Source organism: Littorina saxatilis, linkage group LG11 (assembly GCF_037325665.1).
Source record: "Littorina saxatilis isolate snail1 linkage group LG11, US_GU_Lsax_2.0, whole genome shotgun sequence".
In the NCBI taxonomy this organism is placed as follows: Eukaryota; Metazoa; Mollusca; class Gastropoda; order Littorinimorpha; family Littorinidae; genus Littorina; species Littorina saxatilis.
Window position 1 is genome coordinate 24430599 of NC_090255.1, and position 27047 is coordinate 24457645.

At 47.3% G+C, this 27047-nt stretch overlaps 1 protein-coding gene and 1 non-coding gene across 2 annotated transcripts in view; both read right to left on the reverse strand.

The window, feature by feature from the left end:
* Nucleotides 1-27047, reverse strand: part of LOC138979515 (TPR and ankyrin repeat-containing protein 1-like) — a 108805-nt gene that overhangs the window by 64700 nt on the left and 17058 nt on the right. Inside the window, exons 10-23 of the mRNA XM_070352224.1 lie at nt 26182-26389; nt 25366-25629; nt 24214-24494; nt 23809-23968; nt 23300-23532; nt 21134-21269; nt 19937-20227; nt 19048-19467; nt 9388-9599; nt 7790-7991; nt 5710-6440; nt 5111-5293; nt 785-1003; nt 312-467 (exon numbers count right to left, since the gene is read on the reverse strand). Coding sequence (XP_070208325.1) covers nt 312-467; nt 785-1003; nt 5111-5293; nt 5710-6440; nt 7790-7991; nt 9388-9599; nt 19048-19467; nt 19937-20227; nt 21134-21269; nt 23300-23532; nt 23809-23968; nt 24214-24494; nt 25366-25629; nt 26182-26389 — 3696 coding nt within the window. The remainder of the gene's footprint in view (nt 1-311; nt 468-784; nt 1004-5110; nt 5294-5709; nt 6441-7789; nt 7992-9387; nt 9600-19047; nt 19468-19936; nt 20228-21133; nt 21270-23299; nt 23533-23808; nt 23969-24213; nt 24495-25365; nt 25630-26181; nt 26390-27047) is intronic.
* Nucleotides 17339-17457, reverse strand: LOC138980964 (5S ribosomal RNA). Its single transcript, XR_011460530.1, has one exon. It is a non-coding gene; the product is annotated as a 5S ribosomal RNA (ribosomal RNA).

The following is a 27047-nucleotide window of genomic DNA, read 5'->3' on the forward strand; positions in this document are numbered from 1 at the left end:
GATTAATAAAACACAGAGTGTGCGAGCTATTACTGTGATTGTTTTGACCAGACTGTCGACACCCTGTGTACTGGGTGTTTTTTTTGCGGGAAACTAAGAACGCCACTGCAGGATTTATAAAACACAGAATGTGCGAGCTATTACTGTGATTGCTTTGAGCAGACTGACGACCTGAGGTGGGACTGTGAGGGGCCAGGTACCATGCAGCGTATGTTGAGAAGAGGCTTAAAGGCGGGGGGTGTACAGACTTACATTTTTCTTTTGGTTCATCACACACAATATCCACCCTCCAAATCATCTGGTAACAGTACCTCTTTGCTCATGTCTGCCTCTGAGAAGAGCATGGGGTAGCGCTTGTTGAGGCTGCCCTGGAACTGCTGGCTTTTCACGCCCTTCAGCTCCCTGCGGATCAGACAGTGCTCGCCGCGCTCGTGCGACTGGATGATGCGTTTGATGGCCGGTCGTAGCTGCAGGGGGAAAAATTAGACATCAAAAAGGTGTGGCTATTCCATTTTTAAAAGGTTATACTTACAACCATTCAAGTTTTAAGAGATACATGAAGGTTATGGGAGGGAGGGGGAGAGATATATATAAATACATATCAGTACACTTCGCAGTAAATGGATGGATGGGTGGATGGATGTTTTATTGTACTAATCAATGGATATGCTCTATTTATCACATCCTTAGTTTGCAGTAAATGGACGCCTTAAAAACATGGAAAAATATACATCCGTAAGGGAATATACAAATATAAGAATATAAAAATGCGTCACTCCGTTACCTTGTCGTACTGAAACACGATGTCCCAGATGCGGATGATCTCGGTGTACATGCGACCACCACGGACAGCGAACTCTCCCTTCCTCTCATCCTCGTCTATTCTTTTCTCCGCGGCCTCGCTGAGGCGTGGCGAGAAAGCGATGGCCAGCTCCCACAAGATGCGAGCGCCCTTGACGAACTTTGCCTGGTACAGTTTGATGGTGTCTGGTACCCTGTGCACCTGTGAAGACATTAGACATATATGATATTTTTATTTGTTCATACTGTAGCAGTTTTTCTATTATGATGCTTGTAAATTTATCGAGCGGGCGGAAAACCGTGAAAGTTGTAGGTATAAAACAGGTTACATCTTTTTATTATTGGAAATTAAAATGTCTAATCTTCTGTTTAGCTTTGCAGATCTGGTGACTAGTGCGTGCACTTATTACTTCCTTACTTTATGTCTAGTCTTACCTTGCGTTGTGTTTTTATCTCCTAGTGGATGCACCCCTGAATCAGTCCATCACCCATATACCCTCTTTCATCTAAAATCACCGGTTTGGCTTATCTTTGTACAAAGGCTATACTCGTGAGAAGAAACGATGACTCACAGAACAATGAAAATTACTCGGACGAATAAATGAAGCCAATTTCTTGGGGTTATTTTTCTATGAATAGTTTATTTAAAACGTATTTAGAAAAGTATGTAATGAAACAATCCAAACAAGTGCATGTTATACAATATTATTAAAGTTGCATACAAATGTGATACAAAATCCCGGGTCACCTTCACAAGGCAAACATCAAAAAGAGCAAGTATTACAAAAACAATGAAGCCACCTTATCTCCCATCCCTAAAATAAATCTATTCTAAGGTGAGACTCCGCATGTCGAACTAGCTACATTTTATCCACTACAGGATCTTTTATCAACTGACTAACTATGGAAATCAATAAAACCTATTTAATTCTTGGGCCTCCAAATGGAAAAACAGTTCTTCCCTATTGGAATGTTTTAAGGATGGTCTAAAACCTCTGCTTCTGCCATATTAACTTCGATAAGAACCGGACGGATAAATCCCCCGTTCGTTACCAAAGTGTTTTGTCCCTAAACCTAAACCAAGTTTCTTTCTTTCTTTATTTGGTGTTTAACGTCGTTTTCAACCACGAAGGTTATATCGCGACGGGGAAAGGGGGGAGATGGGATAGAGCCACTTGTCAATTGTTTCTTGTTCACAAAAGCACTAATCAAAAATTTGCTCCAGGGGCTTGCAACGTAGTACAATATATTACCTTACTGGGAGAATGCAAGTTTCCAGTACAAAGGATTTAACATTTCTTACATACGGCTTGACTAAAATCTTTACAAAAACTGACTATATTCTATACAAGAAACACTTAACAAGGAAGGGTAAAAGGAGAAACAGAATCCGTTAGTCGCCTCTTACGACATGTTGGGGAACATCGGGTAAATTCTTCCCCCTAACCCGCGGGGGGTTAAACCAAGTTTCCCCCTTTTAGAAGTACCATACGCAAAACAGGCGGGACACCAAAAGGAGCGTATCTGAGTTAGGTTTAATTTCCCCACCTAGCTAGCTATTTTAGGACCGTTCAATCAAACGTCACCTGACGTTCTAACAGTCCGGTTGTTTATTTTCTGACTAACTACGAGATTTCTGCCTATTTGCTTTTCAACCTCTACTGGCGTTTGAGGTAAACAAACCAGGAGCATGCGAGGTTATCCTTTGAAGCTAACTATTACTGTACTGTCCTGACTTTATAAAAATGTGGCAAGATTCTCTAAGTTCTTTTACACTGCGTTTTTCCCTACGCTATCCCGTGAAAAGAATGCGAAATCTCTTCTTCTTGTCCCTATTCTAATCTTGATCTAGTCTACCTTGCCTCTTCTCTCTAACTAATCAAATCCCTAAAGCCCGTCCTTAATTGAGCCCGTAGTCGACTACACGAAGCTTCGCAAAGTCTTTATACCAAAAACTCGCAGCTACGGCGTGGTACTTTGACCCCAACATCGCTTCTCAAGTTTTGACATGCGAAGCTTCGCCGTAGCTCGCAACGAAGTTGGTTTTTTTGTAAGAAGAGTGCTTTTCGATTCAAGATGGACGACGAAATCAGACTCAATACCATAGTGAAGAATGTCGAATGAAACTCGAAATCCCAGCGCTCACGCCAACTGGTCCCGGCCGTGCTCAGTCAACGAAATAGAACACATACAATTAACTTACGTCATCATCAAGTACGTAAAGTACAATTTGTGACATAAAGTACTCAGAAAGAAGCACACCACGCGCTGGTCGAGACTACGCGCATGCGCTTTCTGGCTAATAAGATTTGAGACGCCAAGACATGAAAAGATAACTCTCTTTTCCGCCATAGTGCTTTCCCTTGGACTGCGACGAAGTCTAGTTCCGGTAGCTTCGCGAAGTGAGCTACGCGCAGTCGACTTGGTCCAGTTAAGGACAGGCTTAACCTAGTGCCCTCAGTCTATGTCCTTATTTTAACCCATTCTACTCTGTCCTAAAGCCTGTCCTAATGCGTGTAGGAACTTCATTTTACACTGTCTTTTATACCAATCTGCATGGCAACGTAAACAAACACACAGAACCAGAGGCAGATTGGCTGACCGAAAAAGAACATTAACCGCACTACTTTCAAAACATTACGCGGACAATGTAGTCCGTCCTTTTTCCTTTACCTTTACACTTGCTGATCACACCAAGCGCTCTTTTAATAACTGTTCGCAATATTTAAGCAACCTACAACACTATCTTTATCAAAGAAACCTTGTCTCTCCTCTCTTTTACGAATTCTGTTTCTCCAAGTAAGATCACTGAACGACTAGCGGTTAACGTTATTGCCACAACGACGAGTCGCTATGACTTTCACGTTGCCTGACTAAATTGACAACTACCTTTCAATGGCTTGAAAACATATTTTAAACACTTTCATCCACATTTCTACCATTTATCATATTAACTACCACATTTTCCCAATATTTATGAATCTTTACTGTAAGACCGCATCGGTACCGTCCAAAATGGCCGACCGAAACAGAAACCGAAAGTTCGATTACCTCCCTTGCGTCGTCTATCAATCTCCTTCTACCTTGGTTTCAATGCCAATTATGTTTCGTTTTAAAGGCTGGGGCCAGCGATAGCATGACAGAGTGAACTCTGCATGCTATGGCAGTCCCAAACCTTTAATCATTTATTTTATCTAATGCCAACTTTTTCAAACATGGCTCTCCCGCCACAATACATTACAAATGCATGGAAAATTATGGCTCGACAGACTCGTTGAGAAACCGGAAATCAATGTTACCTAGTGATGTAAAGCCTCAGAGAAACTCAATGAAGGCCAATTATTGGTCCTAAGAGGAACTAGTTAGTAAGACAAACTGCAGTAAGCAAGAAATACTCTGGAGGAATTTCCCCCAATAGACACACATTTTTCGGCAGAATTGTTGCTCTAAAGCCATTAGCTCTGCATGCAGACGACTCTTTGCCAAAGTTACTGCGAAAAAATCATAGCAGTAGGCAGTTCTGTGTTGGGCATACTCTCGCCTCAAATTTGCACACTCCTCACATTTTTCATAAAAAAAAAAGAAAAACCCTGAACACATGGCACTGAACAGATGGCACTGAACACATGGCAAGCATTGGACAGGATCATGTAAGAAAACAAATAGGCTGAAAGAGTAAAGTGTGCCCCCCCTCCAGGATATTTTCTTCTTCTTCAGCGTTCCAGAATTTTTTAGTTACGTGTGAGCTTGTTTGCCCATTCGGGTTCCCCACACTATACTCGGAGAGCATAGTCAGCTCACTCCGCTTTCGTTGGGTAGGCATGCTGGGTATTTTCGTGTTTCCATAACCCACCGAACTCGGACATGGATTACAGGATCTTTCCCGTGCGCACTTGGTCTTGTGCTTGCGTGTACACACGAAGGGGGTTAAGTCACTAGCAAGTCTGCACATAAGTTGACCTGGGAGATCGGAAAAAATTCCACTCTTAACCCACCAAGCGGCAGCGACCGGGATTCGAACTCACGACCTCCCGATTAGGAGGCCGACGTCTTCCCACGACGCCACTGCGCCCGTCAAGATATTTTGAAAGTGCAATCTGAGGAACTAAAAAAAAAAGATCTCTGGAGCTTTGAAAATGCAGAAAAATCGCCAACTGGCAGAAAAATCGCCAACTCAGAAAAATCGCCAACTGGCAGAAAAATCGCCAACTGGCAGAAAAATCGCATGCTTGACACTTCACACCCTGTTTCCAAAAACAAAACAAAAAAACAAAACTCAGCATACATTGCAAGCGTTGAGACCACTGACCTTGCGACAGAGCTGAGGTCGCCACTCTCCGCTGGCCAGAAACCTGATGCTGCGCACGATCCTCTGCTTGAGCTCGTAGGTCATTCGATGGTCTCGCAGCGTCTTCCACACTTCCGCCGTACACTCCACCTCCCACTCAAGGTTATCGAAGGTCAAGAGGTCAGGGTCTTCCACTTCTTCGGACTGTGGGACAGAATTTATCTAGAAAATAGTCTTGTTGTATTATCTGGTTCACTGATGTGTTTTGAATTAATTGGTCCAGTCATATTCTTTCTATTCAGTGGTGCACTCAAACAGGAAAAAATACATGATTATGTAAATAATCTGCCTACTTTCCTGTACTATATGATTTACATGGGTGGGACTGAAAAATGTCTTGAGTCCTGAACTGAACCTCAACCGAACCAAAAAAAGAAAAAAAAAGAGAAAAAAACCAAGAGTCCAAAATCGAATCCGGATTTCCGGCATATACCGGAAGAATCCCACCCATGGATTTACTGATAATTTTCTGCTTTATTTTCCGGATCATTTTTTAACATTGTTCCTCTCACCAGAAGTCAATTTGTTTTTTAAATAGAATTTAAATACATTTCACTTACCTTCACCTCTTGGTCTTCCTCCTCTTCTTCCTCCTCCACCTCCTCTTCTTCAAATCCCAAATCCTGAGCGTCCCCAGACGCTGTAGGCGCAGCTGTCGCCGCAGTTTTCACTTCTTCCTCCTCATCTTCATCACTGTCAGGGATGGACTCTCGTCTCACCGTTTTCTCCATCTCCAGCCATTTTCCTTTGGCGCTCTTTGCCAGCTTGGCCTCCGCTGGAGTAAGTTCGCTCAGCTCTCCGACCAAGTTCGTGACCAGAGTAACAGCGTCTTTTGTCTTCAAGGTGTGTGTGTCCGTGTGCGATTTCTCCGCTCCAGATTTCTTAGGCCGTACGTATTCATTGTCTCCTGCCTCGTTTGGAGCATGTTCTTCCACCCCTTCTGTGTTGAAAGCTGCTGCACCCTCTTGTGATTTTGATGTGTCCGACTTCTTTTTGGCAGGGGCGGTGGTAGTCTGTTTGCCAGCGACACGCAGGTATTGAGTCCTGCGATCGTGGCTTTTCAGATAGTCGATGGCGATCTTGCCGTCTTTGTTCATCACGTCGACGGGAATGTCTTTGGACATGAGTAGCTCCACTGCCTTGTGGGAATGTTTGGAGTAGTTGGTGCTGGCAGCCAGGTGGAGCAGCGTGTTGCCGTCCTTGTCCACGCAGGCAAGGTCAAGGTAGGAGTACTTCTTGGGGTCCTTTTCGTACAGCGCTATCAGCTGCTCAAACAGGTTGAAGTTGTTGCCTGAAAGTGCAAAATAATGTTAAGTATTTGTTTTATAAAAGTGCGAACTAATCAGTAATCTGACCATTTTGTTTCCTGTAAGTGCAAAATGATGTGATCATTTGTTTCCTGAAAGTGCAAAATGATGTGATCATTTGTTTCCTGAATGTGGAAAATGATGTGATCATTTGTTTCCTGAAAGTGCAAAATGATGTGATCATTTGTTTCCTGAAAGTGAAAATGATGTGATCATTTGTTTCCTGAAAGTGCAAAATGATGTGATCATTTGTTTCCTGAAAGTGCAAAATGATGTGATCATGTGTTTCCTGAAAGTGCAAAATGATGTGATCATTTGTTTCCTGAAAGTGCAAAATGATGTGATCATGTGTTTCCTGAAAGTGCAAAATGATGTGATCATTTGTTTCCTGAAAGTGCAAAATGATGTGATCATTTGTTTCCTGAAAGTGCAAAATGATGTGATCATTTGTTTCCTGAATGTGCAAAATGATGTGATCATGTGTTTCCTGAAAGTGAAAATGATGTGATCATGTGTTTCTTGAAAGTGAAAATGATGTGATCATGTGTTTCCTGAATGTGCAAAATGATGTGATCATTTGTTTCCTGAATGTGCAAAGTGATGTGATCATTTGTTTCCTGAAAGTGCAAAATGATGTGATCATTTGTTTCCTGAAAGTGCAAAATGATGTGATCATTTGTTTCCTGAATGTGCAAAATGATGTAATCATTTGTTTCCTGAAAGTGCAAAGTGATGTGATCATTTGTTTCCTGAAAGCGCAGAATGGTGGTATAGCTATCAACTTGAACAGAAAAATTGGAACAATAAATTACTGTCATGGTTTTACTCAAGGCTTTACATCAGACGGTACTTATTCACAGATCTTATGTCAATCAGCTGTCCCCTGGCAGGCGTGAGATCATGAAACCGTCAACAACAACAAAAATCTCATATGAAAACACTTTGGCCCTCCCCCCAAAAAAGGTTGAACATTATTTTTTTATGCAAAATCGTGCAATCTGGGGATCTCAAAAATGAGCTCTGGAGTTTTACAAATGCCAAAAAAACGGCAATTCACACACACACACACAAAGAACAGCCAACCTTTCTCCCTGTCAAGTGCCACAGTCAGAGCGGCGTGTAGAGGGGTGTCTCCCCCCCTCCCCCACACACTTACACACACACACAAAGACACACTCACACACGCACACACAGACACACACGCATGCACACAGACACAGACACACACACAAGGAACAGCCAACCTTTCTCCCTGTCAAGTGCCATTCAGAGTGGCGTGTAGAGGGGTGTCTCCCCCACACACACACACTTACACACACACACAATAACCAACCTTTCTCCCTGTCGAGAGCCACAGTCAGAGCGGCGTGTAGTGGGGTGTCTCCCATCTCCAGAGAGATGCAGCGTGGCTCCACACCCAGCTCCACCAGGCGTTCAACCATGCGGAACTCTCCATGCTGGATGGCCGCCTCCATGGCTTCCTTCATCTGGGTTTTGTGAAGCTGTGCTCCGTGGGACATCAGCATGTTCAGAATCTGCAAGGAAAACATAAAAAACGGGTCAGCTTTTTGTTACCAGTGTGACTGTATACAGTGGAACCTCCCCTTTAAGACCTCAACAAATCTGAGAAAATCAGGTCTTAAAAAGGAGGGAGTCTTCTTCTTCTTCTTCTTGGCGTTCGCAGAGGTTACACAATCAGTCCAGCACTGGTGATAAATGTTGTCGTTTTCTCCAACTCCTGTCGACTGCCGTATAGTTTGGTCTGCAAGGGAGTTGGTGACGGCCACACTTCTTTTCGTTCCTCATCTAGTAAGGGACATCGCTGTAAGATGTGTTCCGCTGTTTGGTCTTCTTGACCGCAGGCACAGGTTGGTGATGGCGCCAGCTTGAACTTTCGGTTCATGTGAGCATTGAGCCTGTTGTGGCCAGTACGCAGCCTGATGAGGTTGACTTGCTGCTCTCAGGACATTGTGTGGTAGTCATCTCTGTTTGTCCTTGGCCTCATCAATGCCTTGATGATTGTCTTGGAGGGAGTCTTAAAATGGAGGTAAATGTACAGAGGTTACGAACAGAAAATCTGAAAAAGCAAGGTCTTAGAAAGGAGGAAGTCTTAAATTGGGGTGTCTTAAAAGGGGTGTCCTACTGTATTACAGTTTTTAGGTTTGTTTGTTTGTTTGTTTGTTTGCTTAACGCCCAGCCGACCACGAAGAGCCATATCAGGGCGGTGCTTCTTTGACATTTAACGTGCGCCACACACAAGACAGAAGTCGCAGACAGGCTTCATGTCTCACCCAGTCACATTATTCTGACACCGGACCAACCAGTCCTAGCACTAACCCCATAATGCCAGACGCCAGGCGGAGCAGCCACTAGATTGCCAATTTTAAAGTCTTAGGTATGACCCAGCCGGGGTTCGAACCCACGACCTCCCGATCACGGGGCGGACGCCTTACCACTAGGCCAACCGTGCCGGTCTGTTTTTAGGTGGGAGGGTGGGGTGTGGTTTTTCAAAATTTGCCACTGAAATGGCAATGCTGTTCCATGAGCAAAACTGACAGTGTCATAGTGGCCATCTTAATTTTTGCCATGATGATTTGTACAAGGTGCCAAACTGTCAAACGAAATAAACACATGGGAAAACAAGAGGTTGCAAATTATACAAGGTCAAAACAAAAAAACTTCTCACAGAAGTTGAGTTACAGATAGAAAGATTTTCAACCAAATTCTTGCTGCCAAACGCGTGCTCAAAATCAGTTGAAACTTGTCCACTTAAAGACAAGCAAATTCTAAAAACAAATCAAAACAGACAAGACAGAAACCACACACACACACACACACACACACACACACACACACACACACACACACACACACACACACACACACACACAAAGAATAGCCAACCTCTCTTCAAACACATTACAATCCTACCTGCAACCGCTGCGCCTCTGCCCCACACAGGCCCTTGTCGCACACAAGGTTGAGGACGGACATGTTCTTGGCGAAGTCGCCGCGGGGTACGTCGTTGGCACGGGCTTTGTCTACCACCACCTCCACCTGCCGCCACTTGTCGCGCGCCGCAAGCTTCTGAAGGATTTGGTGAAAGTGCGGCTGTGACACGCGTAGGAGAACATCCGGAATGTCTGCAATCATAATGACAGTAATGGAATAAAACTCAAAAATATGAAAAAAATTTAACAATGGAGGCTTCTCTGTACCCCCAAAATGGAGTATGACTGACTTAATGACTTCTGCAGAATCTGGTGAATTTTGGTGCGGCTGTGACACGTGAAACAGCACGTCGGGAATATCTATAAGAAATTACAAACGAAAATGACAAGAAAAAGCACTAAATTCCCCCAAAAGCATAAAAAGACACATTTCATCTTACACTCACAGACCCGAGAATAAGTCCAAAGCTCAAAATCAAAAAAACCAAGAAAGGTAGGTTGTTGGAACATTTGCTATTGACAAAATAATACATTCACAGATATTTCGACCCAACGGTCTTTTAAGTGAACAGACAAACAAATATTCACACAAAACTTATCTTGATAGTTTTATTAGTTTACGTCCACTCGTCAGGAAGCCGAGAGAATCAAAGCTCAAAGTCAAACATGTCAACATATAAACTGTCTTCTGCATCATCAATTTGGGACAAAAGACCAACTTCAGGCATGGGAATTGAAAATTGTAAAAAAGGCGGAAAATTTATAACTGAAGACGCGAAGCGCCTAGCCTTACTAGGGGGGTCCGGGGGCATGCCCCCCCGGACATTTTTTTTCTCCAAAGAACCCAGATGGTGCAATCTGGTGTCATCTGAGCTCCAAGTTTGCCATTAAATTCTGTTTTTAGAATCAGAGTTTTTAGTACAAAAATGTACCAATTTTTGCTTTTTTGAAGAAAAAAAATATATACATGTATTATATGGTATTTGTAAAAAAATTGATCTGTTGAGACAAACAGGAAAATGTCACATAACACAATCTGTGCAATCTGGTTTACTTTCAAACATAAAAGTTCAATAACTGAGGCGGGCGGTAGCAGTGCGTGAACAAAGTACGGAAAGTTTTCGCGGGCTTTTGCGCAAAGGCCAAAGTATCCAGTGCTTTTTTTGTGTGCCTCCCCCCTTTATTTTTTCGGCGGACACTTTTGCATTTTCGGCGGAACAAAAAAAAAATTCGGCGCAAATCCGCCGTTTGGCGGACAATTCCCATGCCTGCAACTTTCAACCACATGCACACAGTGTCCAGTGGAACCTCCCTTTTAAGACTCCCTCCCTTCTAAAACCCTGTTTTCTCAGACTTTCTTCATAAGCCCGGGGCCCGGTAGCTCAGTTGGTAGAGCACTGGACTTGTGATCGGAAGGTCGCAGGATCGAATTCGGGCCGGGACGGACACAGGTCAACTTTATGTGCAGACCCAGAGACGGAAGCCATGTCCCACCCCCGTGTCATCACAATGGCACGTAAAAGACCTTGGTCATTCTGCCATAAGTGCTGGTGGCTGAATACACCTAAACACGCAGACACCTGGGTAGCGCGACTCCGTTGCTGCTAGCTTTCCACTGGGAGGAAGCGACCCGAATTTCCCAGCGATGGGACAATAAAGTAATGAAAAAAAAAAAAAAAAAAAAATTTAAATAAGCTCTGAAAATTGACCCCCATTTTAAGACTCACTCTTTTTTTTACGACCTGATTTTCTCAATAAAAAAACAAGAAAGGTAGGTTGTTTGTTTGCTGAACGCCCAGTCCACCACGAAGGGTGATATCAGGGCGGTGCTGCTTTGACATTTAACGTGCGCCACACACAAGACAGAAGTCGCAAGCACAGGCTTCATGTCTCACCCAGTCACATTATTCTGACACCGGACCAACCAGTCCTAGCACTAACCCCATAATGCCAGACGCCAGGCAGAGCAGCCACTAGATTGTAAGGCTTCTTTTTAAGCCTACTGTCTATATGATACTTACCGAGACAGTACTATTCTTGCACATTATCTATTATAGGCCGAAAAAATTGGACAAAACGCTGAGTGGGTACAATTATCTCCCATAACCATGCGCCACCGTGGATCCCAAGCACTGTCCGAGTGCTTCCCCCTTACAGGATGTAGGTGGCGCGTCCTCTTTCTTTATGAGCTGCAGACCCTCAAAAAGCCCATAACATATCAAGAGGGGAGGCGGGAGGGAAACTCTAATAGTACTGTCTCGGTAAGTATCATATAGACAGTAGGCTTAAAAAGAAGCCTTACAGTCAATATAACACTTACCTCGACAGTACTATTCTTGCACAGAATACCAGAGTGGTGTGAGGGTGATATGTAGAGTATTAAACTCCTTAATCAAAATCACTTAAATCCAAGGATTAAGATACCCAGGCAATTTTCGAACAGTACTACCGTACAAGAAAATATACCCAAGAAACATACCTTAGACTGACGTGACCATGCTGGCAACCACTGCTGTGTGGTGAACTCAATGTCAAAGTCCAGGCCACTCAAAGCTTGAATACCACTGAGTCTACGGCAAGTGGCTAAAGCGATGAGGAACAATTAGTCTTAAAAATCAGCAACTTGATACTGATGCCTGCCAGGGGTTCAAACTCATTGCTACGCAGGAGTTTGAGGACCAGAAAAACATCCCCCTTGGGAAATGAAACCCGAGGTTTAGACACCGCTGCATTGCTAATACCCGAAAGGACATTAGCGATGAGGGAGGACCTGATAAAGTGTTCAGGTCTGCGACCAGTAGCGGCCGCAATCGTGGAAGCGATGGCAGGTCTGTATCCAAGAAGAGTCTTAGAAGAAAGACTCTTCTTTTGATACACTTCCACCAGGAAGTTGGCCAAGTCCTGTGTTGAGGGATAAAGCGGCTTTATCCCCTTGGACAAGGCGAAGGTGGCCCAAGCTCTCCAGCGTAAGTCGTAGAGCTGATTAGTTGATCGCCTCTTAGCGTTCAAGAAAAACTCTACTGAACTCTTGTGCAATCCTAGTGCAAGCAGTTTGGAGCGCACAAGAGCCATGCGGTCAAGCACAGACTCTCTGGACGTGGATGAGGGAGGCATGATCGAGGCTGGAGCAGACCTCCCCCGTCCAGATCCAGAGGTAGAGGGTCTACGTGGGTGAGACCGCGAAGATCTGGAAACCACAGAGCTGTTGGCCAGTAAGGCGCGACCAAAATCAGTCTTGGTCGTTCCTGCAGATATTTTGCCAGCACCCTCGGAATCAGAGATGTCGGGGGATAGGTGTAAGCATCGAGGAGCCTCCACAAGAGAGTGAATGCGTCCAAGTGGAACGCATTCATGTCTCGAAAGGGGCTGACGTACCTGGGAAGCCGAGCGCTGAATCGAGTTGCGAACCGATCGATCAGAGGACGGTCCCACCTTGCCCACAGACGCTGTAGAACGTTGTGAGCGATGGTCCATTCTGTGGAGAGAACCTGATCGCCCCGACTGAGAATGTCGACCAGGGCGTTCAGTTTCCCCGGAACGAACTGGACTGACATCCGGACCTGATTGGTCTGGCACCAGAGCAGAATCTCCTCCGCCAACAGGGAGAGGGACCGAGAATTGGTGCCCCCCTGGTGGCGAAGGTAAGCTAAGCATGTGGTGTTGTTGTCCCCGTTGAAAATCAGAGGGGCCAAGGACAGGCCGAATGGGAGGGCCCGAAACTCGAACACTGTGCCCTCCCAAACGAACCGGAGCAGATGTCAGTACCCCGGGGCCACCAGGATGTGGAAGTAAGCATCCTGGAGGTCCCAGACATGGCCCAATCGTTTGGCCGGATGGCCAACCGGACCGACGAAGGGGTTTCCATCTTGAACTTGCACCTGTGAAGGTACAAGTTCAAGGTGGAGAGGTCCAACACCGGCCTGAACCGGCCGTCCTTTTTGGGGACGGTGAACAGGCGGGAGCAGAACCCTGGAGAAGGCTGAGAAAGGGGGTAGACCGCCTTCTTCTCGACCAACGAGTTCACCTCGTCCTGAAGAGCCTGCCATCTGGCAGGGTCTCGAGGAGGGGGGAACGTCCAGGGTAGAGCGGACAATGGAGGTTGTGACGACAGCGGTAGAGAAAACCCCGACCACACCACCCTCAAGAAAAACTGGTTGGAGACCAGTCTGCCCCACATGCCGCGGGCCCGAAAAAGGGAACCGACGGACGAAAGAGGGGCAACTTGAGGGGGCGTCAACGTAGGGCCGGGACTCACTGAAAATTCTGCTGGCGGGCAGGCGCAGGCTTGCGACCACCCCCCCTGGTGGTGCTGCTTCCCCTTACCTGTCTGAGCACCCTTCGTCTTGCTTGGGAACGCAACAGGCGCCTAAGAGGAGGAAGAAGGAGGCAGTGAAACTGGCTTCTTCTTCTTCTTCTTCTTCTGAGGCTGGGAGCTGGAGGTGACTGTAGCACTTCTCTTACTCCCCGCCGCCGTCGCCGAAGCAGCGAGGCCAACCATCAGAGAATCAGTGTTCCTCTGGCGTGTGGACTCCACCACAGAACGAACAGTGTCCGGATGAAAGAGGGAAGAAGGCTGAGGAAACGTGTTCCTCAGACTCTTCCTCATATCCGGAGGCACTATAGAAGTAGGCAGAAAATGATCACGGAACAGGGCCAATAAAGTGGACCCGTGTTCCAATGGCCAATTCTGCCGCAGACGTCACGCACGATCGCACGGCATGCAAAGCCCGATCCACTCGAACCGTGTCAAGGACCCGAGTGGAATCGGACTCTGCCCGATCGGGAGGGTCCAACAGTGTGGACAGCGTGCTCATCCATGTCAAGGCCTGTGATTGGGCCTCGACTGTGGAAGAAACGGTGGCCTCAAGATTGTGGAACGAAGCAGAGCTCAGTTCCACCTTCTTGACCGAAGGCACCTCCCCAACGAACACATCACCGTCAGCCCCACCCTAAACACTCGAAGTCTGGAAAGTGAGAGTTCGAGAGTCAAAGGGAAAAGGGAGGGACGAAACAGATTGGACACGAGGAAACAGTGGAGGTGCGCCTCCCGAAGGAAAGCATGGCACTGAACCCGCGTCCTCCCGAGAAACATAGGTCGCGTTTGCACGTGAATCTGTACTCCTCAGGCGATGTGCTGCCGCTTCCACCGTGGCACTAAGACTAGGGTGGAACGCGAATTGCCGGCGGACGGATCGTTCATAAAACGAGCCGCCGGCAGACGCGGCGTGAGCCTCCCGCGCCCGGGCCGAAGCGGACTCAAAGGACGAGAGGGCGTCTCAGGGAAGGACGTCCTGAAACTGTTCAAACGTCCTTCTAGCTGTGCGAGGACGAGCCTCCTGCCTCTCGTCCTCGGACCCCGGGTCCAGGTCCTGTGTGTCAACACTAGACGACAGACGCTTAAGAGAGGCATCCGTGACGTCAAGACGCCGCGTGATGTCTGTCATGTACTGTTGCAAAGTACGAAGCATAGCTTCGGAAGTTCCATCAGAAACCGGCAAGGGTAGAGGATCAGTGTTAACCTCAGGGCGACCCTGATCCTCCTCCCTATCGTCCTCCGACTCACTCTCCTCTTCACTTCCCGACAACTCCTCAAAAGCAGGAGTGTAGGGAGCTTGAGGGGGAAGAGCCGAAAGCGATGAAGCAGGCTGTGAAGAAACGCCCACAGAAGCAAGAGGCCGCGAAGACCCCTGCCCCAAAGACGAAACGTCTCCAGCAGCCGAAGGGGGAGAAAAACAACAACCCTGCGACTGTTGGGTCAGCCCAGCCAACGAACCCCCGCCATTTATAGACTGAACAGGAACCCATCGGGTCTGATCAGAAAAGAAATGGTCCGGTCCGGTCCGGTCGGGGGTGCCGATCCGGTCCGGTAGGGTGGTCCGGTGTTCCGGTCCGGTGCCGGACCATCCGGAGGTCCCGTTCGGCACCGAACCATCGTACCCACAGAAGTGTTCGGGTGGTTAGGTCCGGACGTGGACATACCGTACCATCCGGACCCGTGGTCCGGTATGGTCCGGTTCGGTGCCAGACCATCCAGACCAACAGAGGTGGTCGGGTGGTCCGACACCGGGCCATCCGGACCCGTAGGTCCGGACCCGTAGGTCCGGTACCATCCGGAGGTCCTGTTCGGCACCGAACCATCCGTACGCACAGAAGTGTTCGGGTGGCTCGGTCCGGGCGTGGACGTACCGTACCATCCGGACCCGTAGGTCCGGTTCGGTGCCAAACCATCCGGACCAACAGAGGTGGTCCGGACCGGTCCGGTAGGGTGGTCCGGTCCGGTCCCGTACCATCCGGAGGTCCCGTTCGGCACCGAACCATCCGTACCCACAGAAGTGTTCGGGTGGTTCGGTCCGGACGTGGACACACCGTACCATCCGGACCCGTAAGTCCGGTGGTCCGGTATGGTCCGGTGCCAGACCATCCGGACCAACAGAGGTGGTCGGGTGGTCCGGTCCGGACCGGACCACCGGTCCAGTACCGGACCATCCGGACCCGTAGGTCCGGTCCGGTCCCGCACCATCCGGAGGTCCCGTTCGGCACCGAACCACCCGTACCCACAGAAGTGTTCGGGTGGCTCGGTCCGGACGTGGACATACCGTACCATCCGGACCCGTAGGTCCGGTTCGGTGCCAGACCATCCGGACCAACAGAGGTGGTCGGGTGGTCCGGACCGATCCGATAGGGTGGTCCGGTGTTCCGGTCCTGTGGTCCGGTCCCGTACCATCCGGCGGTCCCGTACGGCACCGAACCATCCGTACCCACAGAAGTGTTCGGGTGGTTCGGTCCGGACGTGGACCTACCGTACCATCCGGACCCGTAGGTCCGGTATGATCCGGTTCGGTGACAGACCATCCGGACCAACAGAGGTGGTCGGGTGGTCCGGTTCGGACCGGACCACTGGTCCGGTACCGGACCATCCGAACCCGTAGGTTCGGTCCGGTCCCGTAGCATCCGGAGGTCCCGTTCGGTACCGAACCATCCGTACCCACAGAAGTGTTCGGGTGGCTCGGTCGGACGTGGACATACCGTACCATCCGGACCCGTAGGTCCGGCATGGTCCGGTTCGGTGCCAGACCACCCGGACCAACAGAGGTGGTCGAGTGGTCCGGCCCCGACCGGACCACTGGTCCGGTACCGTACCATCCGGACCCGTAGGTCCGGTGGTCCGGTGTGTTCCGGTTCGGTGCCAGACCACCCAGACCAACAGAGGTGGTCGGGTGGTCCGGTCCCGACCAAACCACTGGTCCCGTACCGTACCATCCGGACCCGTAGGTCCGGGGGTCCGGCAAGGGCCAGAGGTACTGTCCCGCACCGGTCCGGTACGGTCCCGTACCATGGGTCCCGTCCGGACCAAACCCGGAGGTCAAGTCCAGTCGGGACCCGTGGGTCCGGTTCGATCCCGACCCGTAAGCCTGGAACGTTCCGGACCCTTGGTCCGGACCATCCGTCACCCGAACACCAGACGCTAAGGAATGGCGTGGGGTCAAGACGGTCCGGTCGGAGGTGTCGGTCTGAGCAACAGAAACAATGTTCCCGTCGCCCTGACCATTCGACAGAAGTACCACGTTCTGTCGAACACCTCCACGTCCAGTAACTAGTCGGCCGGAGCGTTTCATAGAGGGACAGCCACCAGTCACACGGACGTCAGAGGGAACCGTAGTAGCAGTGGTCGTAGGCACGAAGCCTGAAACCCCTGCCCCCACAGGACCGCCCTGAACGGGGTCAATTCGCATCCCAACCCCAGCGGGGAGGGAATTCAGAGACCCCGTCATCTCCTCCGATCTCCCCCCCCAGGAGGCCGAAACTACTGTCGAAACAGCAGCAGACGACCCAGCGAGGGAGTTCAGAGGAGGACCCGTGTCCCTCCTGGCTTCCACAGCGGTGGAAACCGAGGAGGGCACAGGAGAGGCACCGGAAAAGGAAGATTTTAATGCCAACTGCACCCGGTGTTCCCAGGCGGTCACCCATCCAAGTACTAACCGGGCCCGACGTTGCTTAACTTCGGTGGTCGGACGAGAACCGGTGTTTACAACGTGGTATGGCCGTTGGCTGTCAAAACCTGAGTCTCTCCAGTAGCCCCTAGATCGGATTCACCAACCCCCAAAGAGGGTTGGGAATCGACCTGCCCCCGGATTCGAGCCAGGGAGGAGAAGGAAACCTTCCCCCCAGGCTTGAAACCGGGAGGAGCTGAAGCCTGAGACTGAGGGCCGGACAACGGCGTCGAAGGGGGGGAAGCTTGTTCCACTGAAGGAGAAGGAGAAAGAAGCTTTTTCTTTCCCCTCGACCTTCCCCGAACCTTCGACGGCGCAGCCCCGCCCGAAGTCCCAGGCTCAAGCCCAGCCTGTTTGAGCAAGCTCGCATTGAGCTTGCTCAAACAGGCTTTCTCCGCCCTCCCTCGCCGCAAACGCAAAGCGTTTGGGGAGGGAGAGTCGGAGCGCCGAAAGATCCCCTTCTCCGTGCGTAAAACATGACGCTGGGCGCCCGGAGAAGGGTTGCCCCCGGCAGACTCTGGTTCCGTAGAACCAGAGCCCAAAACAGGACGAGACATCCTACCTCGCCCTGTACGTACCCTTAAAGACCGAGAATAAACAAAATTCAAAGAAAATTTAGGTCAATACTCAAGTGAATGCGGCGAAACGAGAAGCAGACGACCGGTCACCACGAAGTAGGACGGGAGGCACGCCGAGTCCGCCACACAAAAACGGAGGCACAAGTTGAAGGAAACACAACGTAGCCTCAAGCCAGAAGTGGAATAACACACAATAATCCAACAGGTGATAGTCCACACAGAAAAGAAGCCTCTTAGTCCAAAATAATCCGGGAGCGTAGCAGAAACACAGCCGGTCTGACACGCGCGAAAAAAGAAAGAGGACGCGCCACCTACATCCTGTAAGGGGGAAGCACTCGGACAGTGCTTGGGATCCACGGTGGCGCATGGTTATGGGAGATAATTGTACCCACTCAGCGTTTTGTCCAATTTTTTCGGCCTATAATAGATAATGTGCAAGAATAGTACTGTCGAGGTAAGTGTTATATTGACTGCCAATTTTAAAGTCTTAGGTATGACCCGGCCGAGGTTCGAACCCATGACCTCCCGCTCACTGGGCGGACGCCTTACCACTAGGCCACCGTGTTGCGGTAGGTAGGTTGTTGGAACGTTTGTGGGGCAGGGATGTAGCTCAGTCGGTAGCATGCTGGATTTGTATCCAGTTCGCCTCTGTCAGCGTGAGTTCGTCCCCACGTTCGGCGAGAGATTTATTTCTCAGAGTCAACTTTGTGTGCAGACTCTCCTCGGTGTCCGAACACCCCCGTGTGTACACGCAAGCACAAGACCAAGTGCGCACGAAAAAGATCCTGTAATCCATGTCAGAGTTCGGTGGGTTATAGAAACACGAAAATACCCAGCATGCTTCCTCCGAAAACGGCGAATGGCTGCCTAAATGGCGGGGTAAAAAACGGTCATACACGTAAAATTTCACTCGTGCAAAAAACACGAGTGTACGTGGGAGTTTCAGCCCACGAATGCAGAAAAAGAAGAAGAAGGAACGTTTGTTATTGACAAAATACATTGACAGAAAAACAAATTGATTTTCTCAGAATTTTGAAGGTCTTGAAAGGAGAGTCCCACTGTATTACTCACCAGGGGTCAAGGACTTTTCAAGCTGCTTCACGATCAATTCCACCGCCTCTCTGACGAACTTGTCGTGCCGCAGGTCCTTCTGGTGTTTGTAGCCGAGCACACCCACAAGTTTCGAGTACGCATGCTTCGTCTTTTCATCCTTGTCGAAATACTCTCTGGCCTCAGCGATAATGTCTTCGCACAAACTGCACTGCAGTCTCTGTTTATCTCCCCTCTTGGTGTCGTAGTTGTTTCCTGGCTTTTGAGCCGTTTCTGTTTTGCTTGCGGTGCCGTTGCCTTTTGCCGACGCCTGAGAGTCTGTTGGTTTGGGAGGTTGGTTGGTGGTTGTGCTTTTCTTTTGGTCGGTCGTCTTCTGGGCGGAAGAAGCTGTCTGGGGTTTGTCTTTCGGTTTGTTTTGGCTGGGGATGGGAGGCTCTGGTGCTGAAAAAGAAAACCAGTTCACCATTGACATTATGTACAATCTCAGTCATGAGCATTAGCAAACCAAAAATGATTGATTTGAATAGGGCAGTTGACTCCACAAGGGGAACAGTTGTTAACATGCACAACGGGGCATGAAAATTATGTTCTCCACAGAGAGTGTGTCCGTGTGAGTGTCTGTATGTGTGGGCTTGATTTAAAGCATGCATTCATACGCGTGTCCTAGTCTGTCCGTCTATGTGTGCATGTCTGTGCCTGTGTTCTGTGTGTGAGTGTGTGAGTGTGTGTGTATGTGTATGTGTATGTGTGTGTGTGTGTGTGTGTGTGTGGGAGTGTGTGTGTGCGCATGCGTGCATAAGTGCGTGCATGCATGAATGCGTGAGTGTGCGTGCGCACGTGTGTATACACCTAAGCCCACACATGCAATTAAAACTGCATTCCCACACAAACAGCTTTCCTAAAACGCCACCTCTTTTCATGGCTTTTTCCAGCAAGTCACGTATCGCCTTCTCCTTCTTCGGTGTACAGTCCAGCGGCGTCTCCCCTTTCTTGTTCTGCACCCTTGGGTTCACACCCCAGTCGACCAGAATCTTGCACAGGTCGTGTCTAAGTGTGGGAGGGAGGGGGGGAGGGGGGATACGCATGGGGTTCTCCATGGCGAAGATGTGCAGGGCGGTGTTTCCGTCAATGTCTTGGAGGTTCTCCTCTCGCCGAGGCTTGATGCGGTTCTGCATCAGCCAGTCCAGAAGGCTGGAATTGGCTGAAAATAAATTAAAATTAAAAGGTAGTTACACATTGCCATTCTGCTCCTTGCACCTGTTTGTGTCCACCACATTACACTATGTAGTACTTGCTATTTCACGGCAACTCTGACATTTGTGTACAGTACCCGGCGAAAGAAACGCAACTCATTCGCGCCCTCTGTTGCAAGGGATTTTTTTACCTTTTCCAATTGTCGTAAAATATGAACCAGATAAGGTACATAAGAAAGGACGACAGATTCGTGGAGGATATTTTAGTGGCTGTAGGATTAGTGCATATTATTTAATTGTTTTCCTTTTTTACCTTTTCATAAACAGTGTTATACAGGGTAGGAGTCAAGCGAGTCATGATTGCAGGCGAATGTGTCACTTCAACACGCTACAAAAATCGTAAAAATGCATGAATGAGTTGCGTTTCTTTTGCCGGGAACTGTACTGTATATTAACTTCTAACACATCTTCTAAACACCGTGGGTGGGGGAAATAGCTCAGTTGGCTTTAATGTTATCGGCGTGGGTTTGTCACGAAGAAACCAGTCAAATGATATGATAACTGTTCCCCATTTTATTTTTGGTACCATGGGTACTATGCGTATGTCACTCTTTTCAGGAATCTAGTTAACTTGGTATTTTACCGGAAAATGTTTAGAAATTGTCAAAATACCGGAAATGATATGGGGACCAGTTATCATATCATTTAACTGGTTTCTTCTTGACAAATAAGATCCAACAACAGAGTTAAAAATAAGGATTCTGATTGATTTGCTGACAAAATAGTCTGATTGGTTTCTGTGACAGACAGGATTCGCACTTTCGGAGAAATGATATTTTGGCCTTGATATTCACTAGCATGATCACTGTACACTTTCAACGCCTACTTCCACATCACAACAAAAACCTGCGTACCGTTCATGAAGGTGAGAATGGCGGCAGCGTGGAGGAAGGTATCCCCCGTGTAAAAGCTGAGAGTGCTGTGGTCTGCGCCGCACAGTAGGAAGAACATAATCAGCTCCACTATGGGGTGCATCAGGGCCTGCCCAACCTGCAAAATAAAAATTAAAGGAAGATCAAGTTTGTTGAAGTGGTGTGTCAAGCCTCAAAACAAATATTGTACAGTGGAACCCCCATTTTAAGACCCCCATTTTAAGACCCCCTTTTCAGACCCCCATTCTAATATCACCATTTTAAGACCCCCATTTTAAGACCCCCTTTTCAGACCCCCATTCTAATATCCCCATTTTAAGACCCCCATTTTAAGACTCCCTTTTAAGACCCCTTCAGGCAGGGATGTAGCTCAGTCGGTAGCGCGCTGGATTTGTATCCAGTTGGCCGCTGTCAGCGTGAGTTCGTCCCCACGTTCGGCGAGAGATTTATTTCTCAGAGTCAACTTTGTGTGCAGACTCTCCTCGGTGTCCGAACACCCCCGTGTGTACACGCAAGCACAAGACCAAGTGCGCACGAAAAAGATCCTGTAATCTATGTCAGAGTTCGGTGAGTTATAGAAACACGAAAATACCCAGCATGCTTCCTCCGAAAACGGCGTATGGCTGCCTAAATGGCGGGGTAAAAACGGTCATACACGTATCAGCCCATGAACGAACAAACAAAAAACAAAAAAGACCCCCATTTTAAGACCCTGTTTTCTCAGACTTTCTGTTCATAACCTCTGTAAATTTACCCCCATTTTAAGACTCCCTCCTTTTTAAGACCTGATTTTCTCAGATTTTTGGAGGTCTTAAAGGGGTTCCACTGTACTGTACAAATTCAGAATGCCGTTTCACAAAAGCAATGATATGAGAAAGAAAACTGGCTTAAAGGAGGATCGAAATACAGTTTTCCAGGTTTAAAAAAAAGGCACACATTCTAAGCTTTGCACGATTCTTATCAGGCCTGTATTTATTGATTGAAAAATGAGGGTGTCACAGTGCTGCCTCAACTTTCACAAAAAGCCGGATATGACGTCAACAAAGACATTTATCGAAAAAATGAAAAAAACGTCTGGGGATATCATACCCAGGAACTCTCATGTAAAATTTCATGAAGATCGGTCCAGTGGTTTTCTCTGAATCGCTGTACACACACGCACGCACACACGCACGTACACACACACACATTTGACTAAAATGTAAAAATGGCTGCAAAGGAGGATCGAAATCCAGTTTTCCAGGTTTAAAAAAAAGCACACATTCTAAGCTTTGTAAGATTTTTTTCAGACCTGAATTTATTTTTCCTCTCTTATTTTATGGGACTGAAAAAAAGTACAACCCATAGCTCAGCATCAGTGATCTGCTATGTAAAACACAGACAGTGTACAAAAGTTCATTTTAAATAGTGCTGTGTACACCTCTAGACCATGTCTAAAGCAGTAATCAGCTCTTGTGACAAACCCACAAACACCTGCAGTCGGAAAACAAATTCAGATTCAGAAAGCCATACATTTGGTGCCCAGGACACCCACACATAAATAAATCCCTGCGCCTTGAATATGTGCGCGATATAAATTGCATAAAAAAAAAAAAGTTAAATTTTTTTTACAAAATTAAAAATAAAAATCCCTGCGCTTAGAACTGTACCCACGGAATACGCGCGATATAAGCCTCATATTGATTGATTGATATCTTGTAACAGTAGAGCGCCACAGAGCTACACTGAGCAGTATCAGGGATACCAGATAAGGCGCAGACACAACAAAACAGCTATAAATCTGTGGAGCTCCTCGAAATAAATGCCTCCAAGCCTTCCCAATATCGAATAGCCATGTGCAGATCCCAGAAAAACCCATCATACACAATTTTACGTATCTGTTTCCGTTTCTACCAGCTTCCTGTGAGGTTTGAGCATTAATAATTTGAGTTACTTAACAATGATTTTTTTTACATTTGGAATTTACAGACTTACTCTCCATGTCACGTAAAGCATAGGTTAAAGGCCAAAAAATGTGATGATTTAGATTAAAAATCAGACAAATTTGTTCAATGCTCGGATAAATACCGCGGGAGGATCTAAAGCAGGAATTCCTCCAAAACGAAGAAAAGGATCCAAAGCCCAAGATTAACAAAAAAAAACTCTTACCTGCCAAGAGCACAGGGGCTTCAGGTTGACTTCAAGCTTGGGTGGGTTTCTGTGGTTGATGCGCGCTTGACTGAACTGCACAAAAGCGAAGCTGGCAGCGCACCAATCAGCGTTAGTGGCTTCAGGGCCGTGGGATTCAGCGTACATGTTGCCGCTACAGAAATAGTCATAGGCCACGAGCGCCCAAAGGTCTGCGGACACATAGCCTAGGCCAAGCCTTGGCGGCTGTTCAGCTGGAGAACAGAGAGAAAAATGAAAGTTGTGAGTAGTGAGAAAACAAGGAAATACAAGAGAAGAATGTTGTGTACTGTGCTAGGACTTTGTCTAGTACTTCATGTAGCCTAGGCCCAGCCTTGGTGACTGTTCAGCTGTCTAACATTTCCACACACACACACACACACATGTATGCATGCATGCGCACACACACACTCACGCATACACACCCCCACCCACACATACACACACACACATACACGCACACACACACACACAATCAAACAGATATTTACCAATGTGAGTGGTGACTGTCTTGACAATTTCTTTCAGAACGTCTTTCTTCTGGGTCTCCGTGGCATCCACGCCCAGAGCGTTGAAAGCGTTGCAGAAAGCTTTGATGGCACTCTGCGCCTTGCCCTTCTTAATCAGCGCACGACCAACTCGCACGTGGCCCTGAAAGAATCATTTTATTTCAACCACAACTCACAAGTTTATCAACTTAACACAGCCTGGAGAACAGCTCTTCGCAGTTAGAAAAAAGTAGCAGTGGATTCAGAAAGACAGCTCCTCAATTGTTTTCTTTGAAAAGATTATTTTTTCTCAGGCTCAACGTTTTTTCTCTGTTGGTTACTTTTTAATTTCACTTTACCTGTCCTCTCGACATATGCACATACACAAGAAACTCTGCATAGACTTACCCTGTACCAATGCCCGTCATAGCCGACGCTCTCCCTGGCATCAGAAAAGGCTTGCTCCGTGTTTCCCAGTTTCAGATGGCACTCCGCCCTGTTGCTGAAAAGGACGGCAAGTTCGTGTTTCTTGGCCTCGTGACCTTTGACCACCTGGCCATCGGACGGCAGTTTTTTCTGGAGAATGGTGATGGCCTGTGTGTAGAAGTCGATGGCGTCTTTGTAGTTGCTTTTCTTGAATTCAGAGTTTCCTCGCTCCTTCATTTCTTCCGTCGTTTTTGGCGCTGGGCCTGCACAAATGGACACAAATGAGCTTACTATTGTTTTATTTATTTTCACTTATACTTTATTATCCCATTGATGGGAAATTCGTGTAGCTTCCTCCTATTGAAAAACTAGCAACATGAGTCTTTCTTCTTTCTTTCTTTATTTGGTGTTTAACGTCGTTTTCAACCACGAAGGTTATATCGCGACGGGGAAAGGGGGGAGATGGGATAGAGCCACTTGTCAATTGTTTCTTGTTCACAAAAGCACTAATCAAAAAATTGCTCCAGGGGCTTGCAACGTAGTACAATATATGACCTTACTGAGAGAATGCAAGTTTCCAGTACAAAGGACTTAACATTTCTTACATACGGCTTGACTAAAATCTTTACAAAAATTGACTATATTCTATACAAGAAACACTTAACAAGGGAAAAAGGAGAAACAGAATCCGTTAGTCGCCTCTAACGACATGCTGGGGAGCATCGGGTAAATTCTTCCCCCTAACCCGCGGGGGGACACCAACTGATCTACCATGGCTGTTCCTAGCTTGCGTTTTGGTGCGAGTTAAAAATAGCCCAGCAAAGGGAATACTTTGGCTACTAACAGGACACTGTTAAGCTTGCTTGTCTGTTATACCCAACTGCTTGCGCACTATACTGGGAGATTGGCCTTCTCTGTGCATGGCACTGAGGGAGCTACTAGCTGCTGTGTTATCTCTGCTGTGGGGAAAGGATAGGTGCTAAAATAGCCTGCAACTAAAGTAGCAGAAATGAAGCCCTGGGAACATCCCTGCTACCTGACCCTTCAATGCCACTGTGCTGGCCTTACTTCTTATTCTCAAGTCTTAGCAGTCTGCCATCAAACAAATTTAACACAACCCCACAAACATCTTACCGGGAGGCTTCAGCAGCATACGGCTGATGGGACTCTGAGGTGCAACGTAGTCCACAGCTTTTTTTGACAGAACGTCCGTGGCGGTAGGGTTCACCCCCTTTTCCAGGAGGAGGCGCACCAGCTGTTTGCCGACCTCGTGGTTCCCGTCACCGAATTGCAAACAGGCGGAGTGAAGCAGAGTGCGTTTCTCGCGGTTGATGGCTTTCACTGCTTCCTTGCTGAGCGGGTCTTGGGACAGGATGTATCTCATCAGTCCAAGTTTTTCTGTGAAATAAAGACCCGGAATAAGTGAGCAATAAAGAAAATGTCCGAAATAGTATAAGGATATTTACAACTTTTTTTGTATGATTCAAGTTCAAAATATCCACATCCTTCTCTGTTCATTCACAAAACAAAATAATATAATATTTTACGCATGATAACAATTTCTATATTTCTTTCAAATACATCAACTCAACTTTACTATTAACACACCTGTCATTGCTTTTCTGAATGTTAGAAATAGCTGTAAAGAGACTGAAAAAGTACTAGTACACGTACAATTAAAGTAGATTTCCATTGAAGCCAATTTCAAGTCTGAGATACGAATATATATCCTGTAATGAGAGCGCGCCATGGTCACACAAACACGTACACGCAATCTCTCTCTGTCTGTTTCGGTTTCTCCATTTCTCTCTATCTGCCTCTCTCTGCCTGTTCCTCTGTCTGTCTGTCTGTCTGTCAGTCACTCCCCCCCCCCTCCTCTCTCTCTTTTTCTCTCCCTCTCTGCCCACCTTCACATCAAACACTATCCCCCTCAAACCCCCCACCACCCACCAGTCAAGCAGCAGAGGTAAAGGGCGGAATGGTAACATGTCTCCTCTTCGCCGGTCACCATGCTCTGCAGTTGTGCCCCCTGAAGCAGCAGGGCCAGAACGAGGTCGGTGACCCAGTTGAGGGTGCCGGACAGCCGACCGCCTTCCGCTGCATCCAACAGCGTGGACAGGGCTGGCGTCGTGGCTTTCAGGCACAGAGCGTAGCCAACCTGCGGAGTTGATGGTTTGAGTAGATTTGTGGAATGTATGTCAATAATGCTGAGAATTCTATTCCTGACTCTGGCCGCTTTTTTCCCCCTTTCCTGGATGACTGAGAGTGAGACAAGAGACTTTTGACTCCTCCCCTACCCCCCCCCCCCCCCCATCCTCCCCCCCCAAAAAAAAAACCCACACTCACAAAAACAAAAAAACAAATACAAACAACTCTAGCTGGATGGAGAATGCATTCATAGCCTGCCATCAGAACCATACATATTAAATTCTTGATGTCATGAGTGACACAGTTTGTCAACAACAACAAAATGCACTGTCAAATCTTTTGGCAATACTTTAACTCTTAACGTCCTGTAACGTTTTTTGCATGTCCCAGTGCAAAATCCCATAAGGATTTGGGAAAAAGAGACAAAATTTGGGTGTGTTCAATAAAAAAATCATATTTTCATTGTTTATGGATGGATTTACTTGATATTTTTTTTGACCATTGGGGAATGAATGTACTTTGCATTTATGAAAGATTTGTGTTTGTGTGATAATTACTTGTCATAAAAAAATCTAATTAATTAATAATTTCAGGTAAAAAATTAATTATGAAATAAAATAAAATAAAATAAAAAGCAATGAAGGTGTTGTGTCTGTGTTTTATGTTGG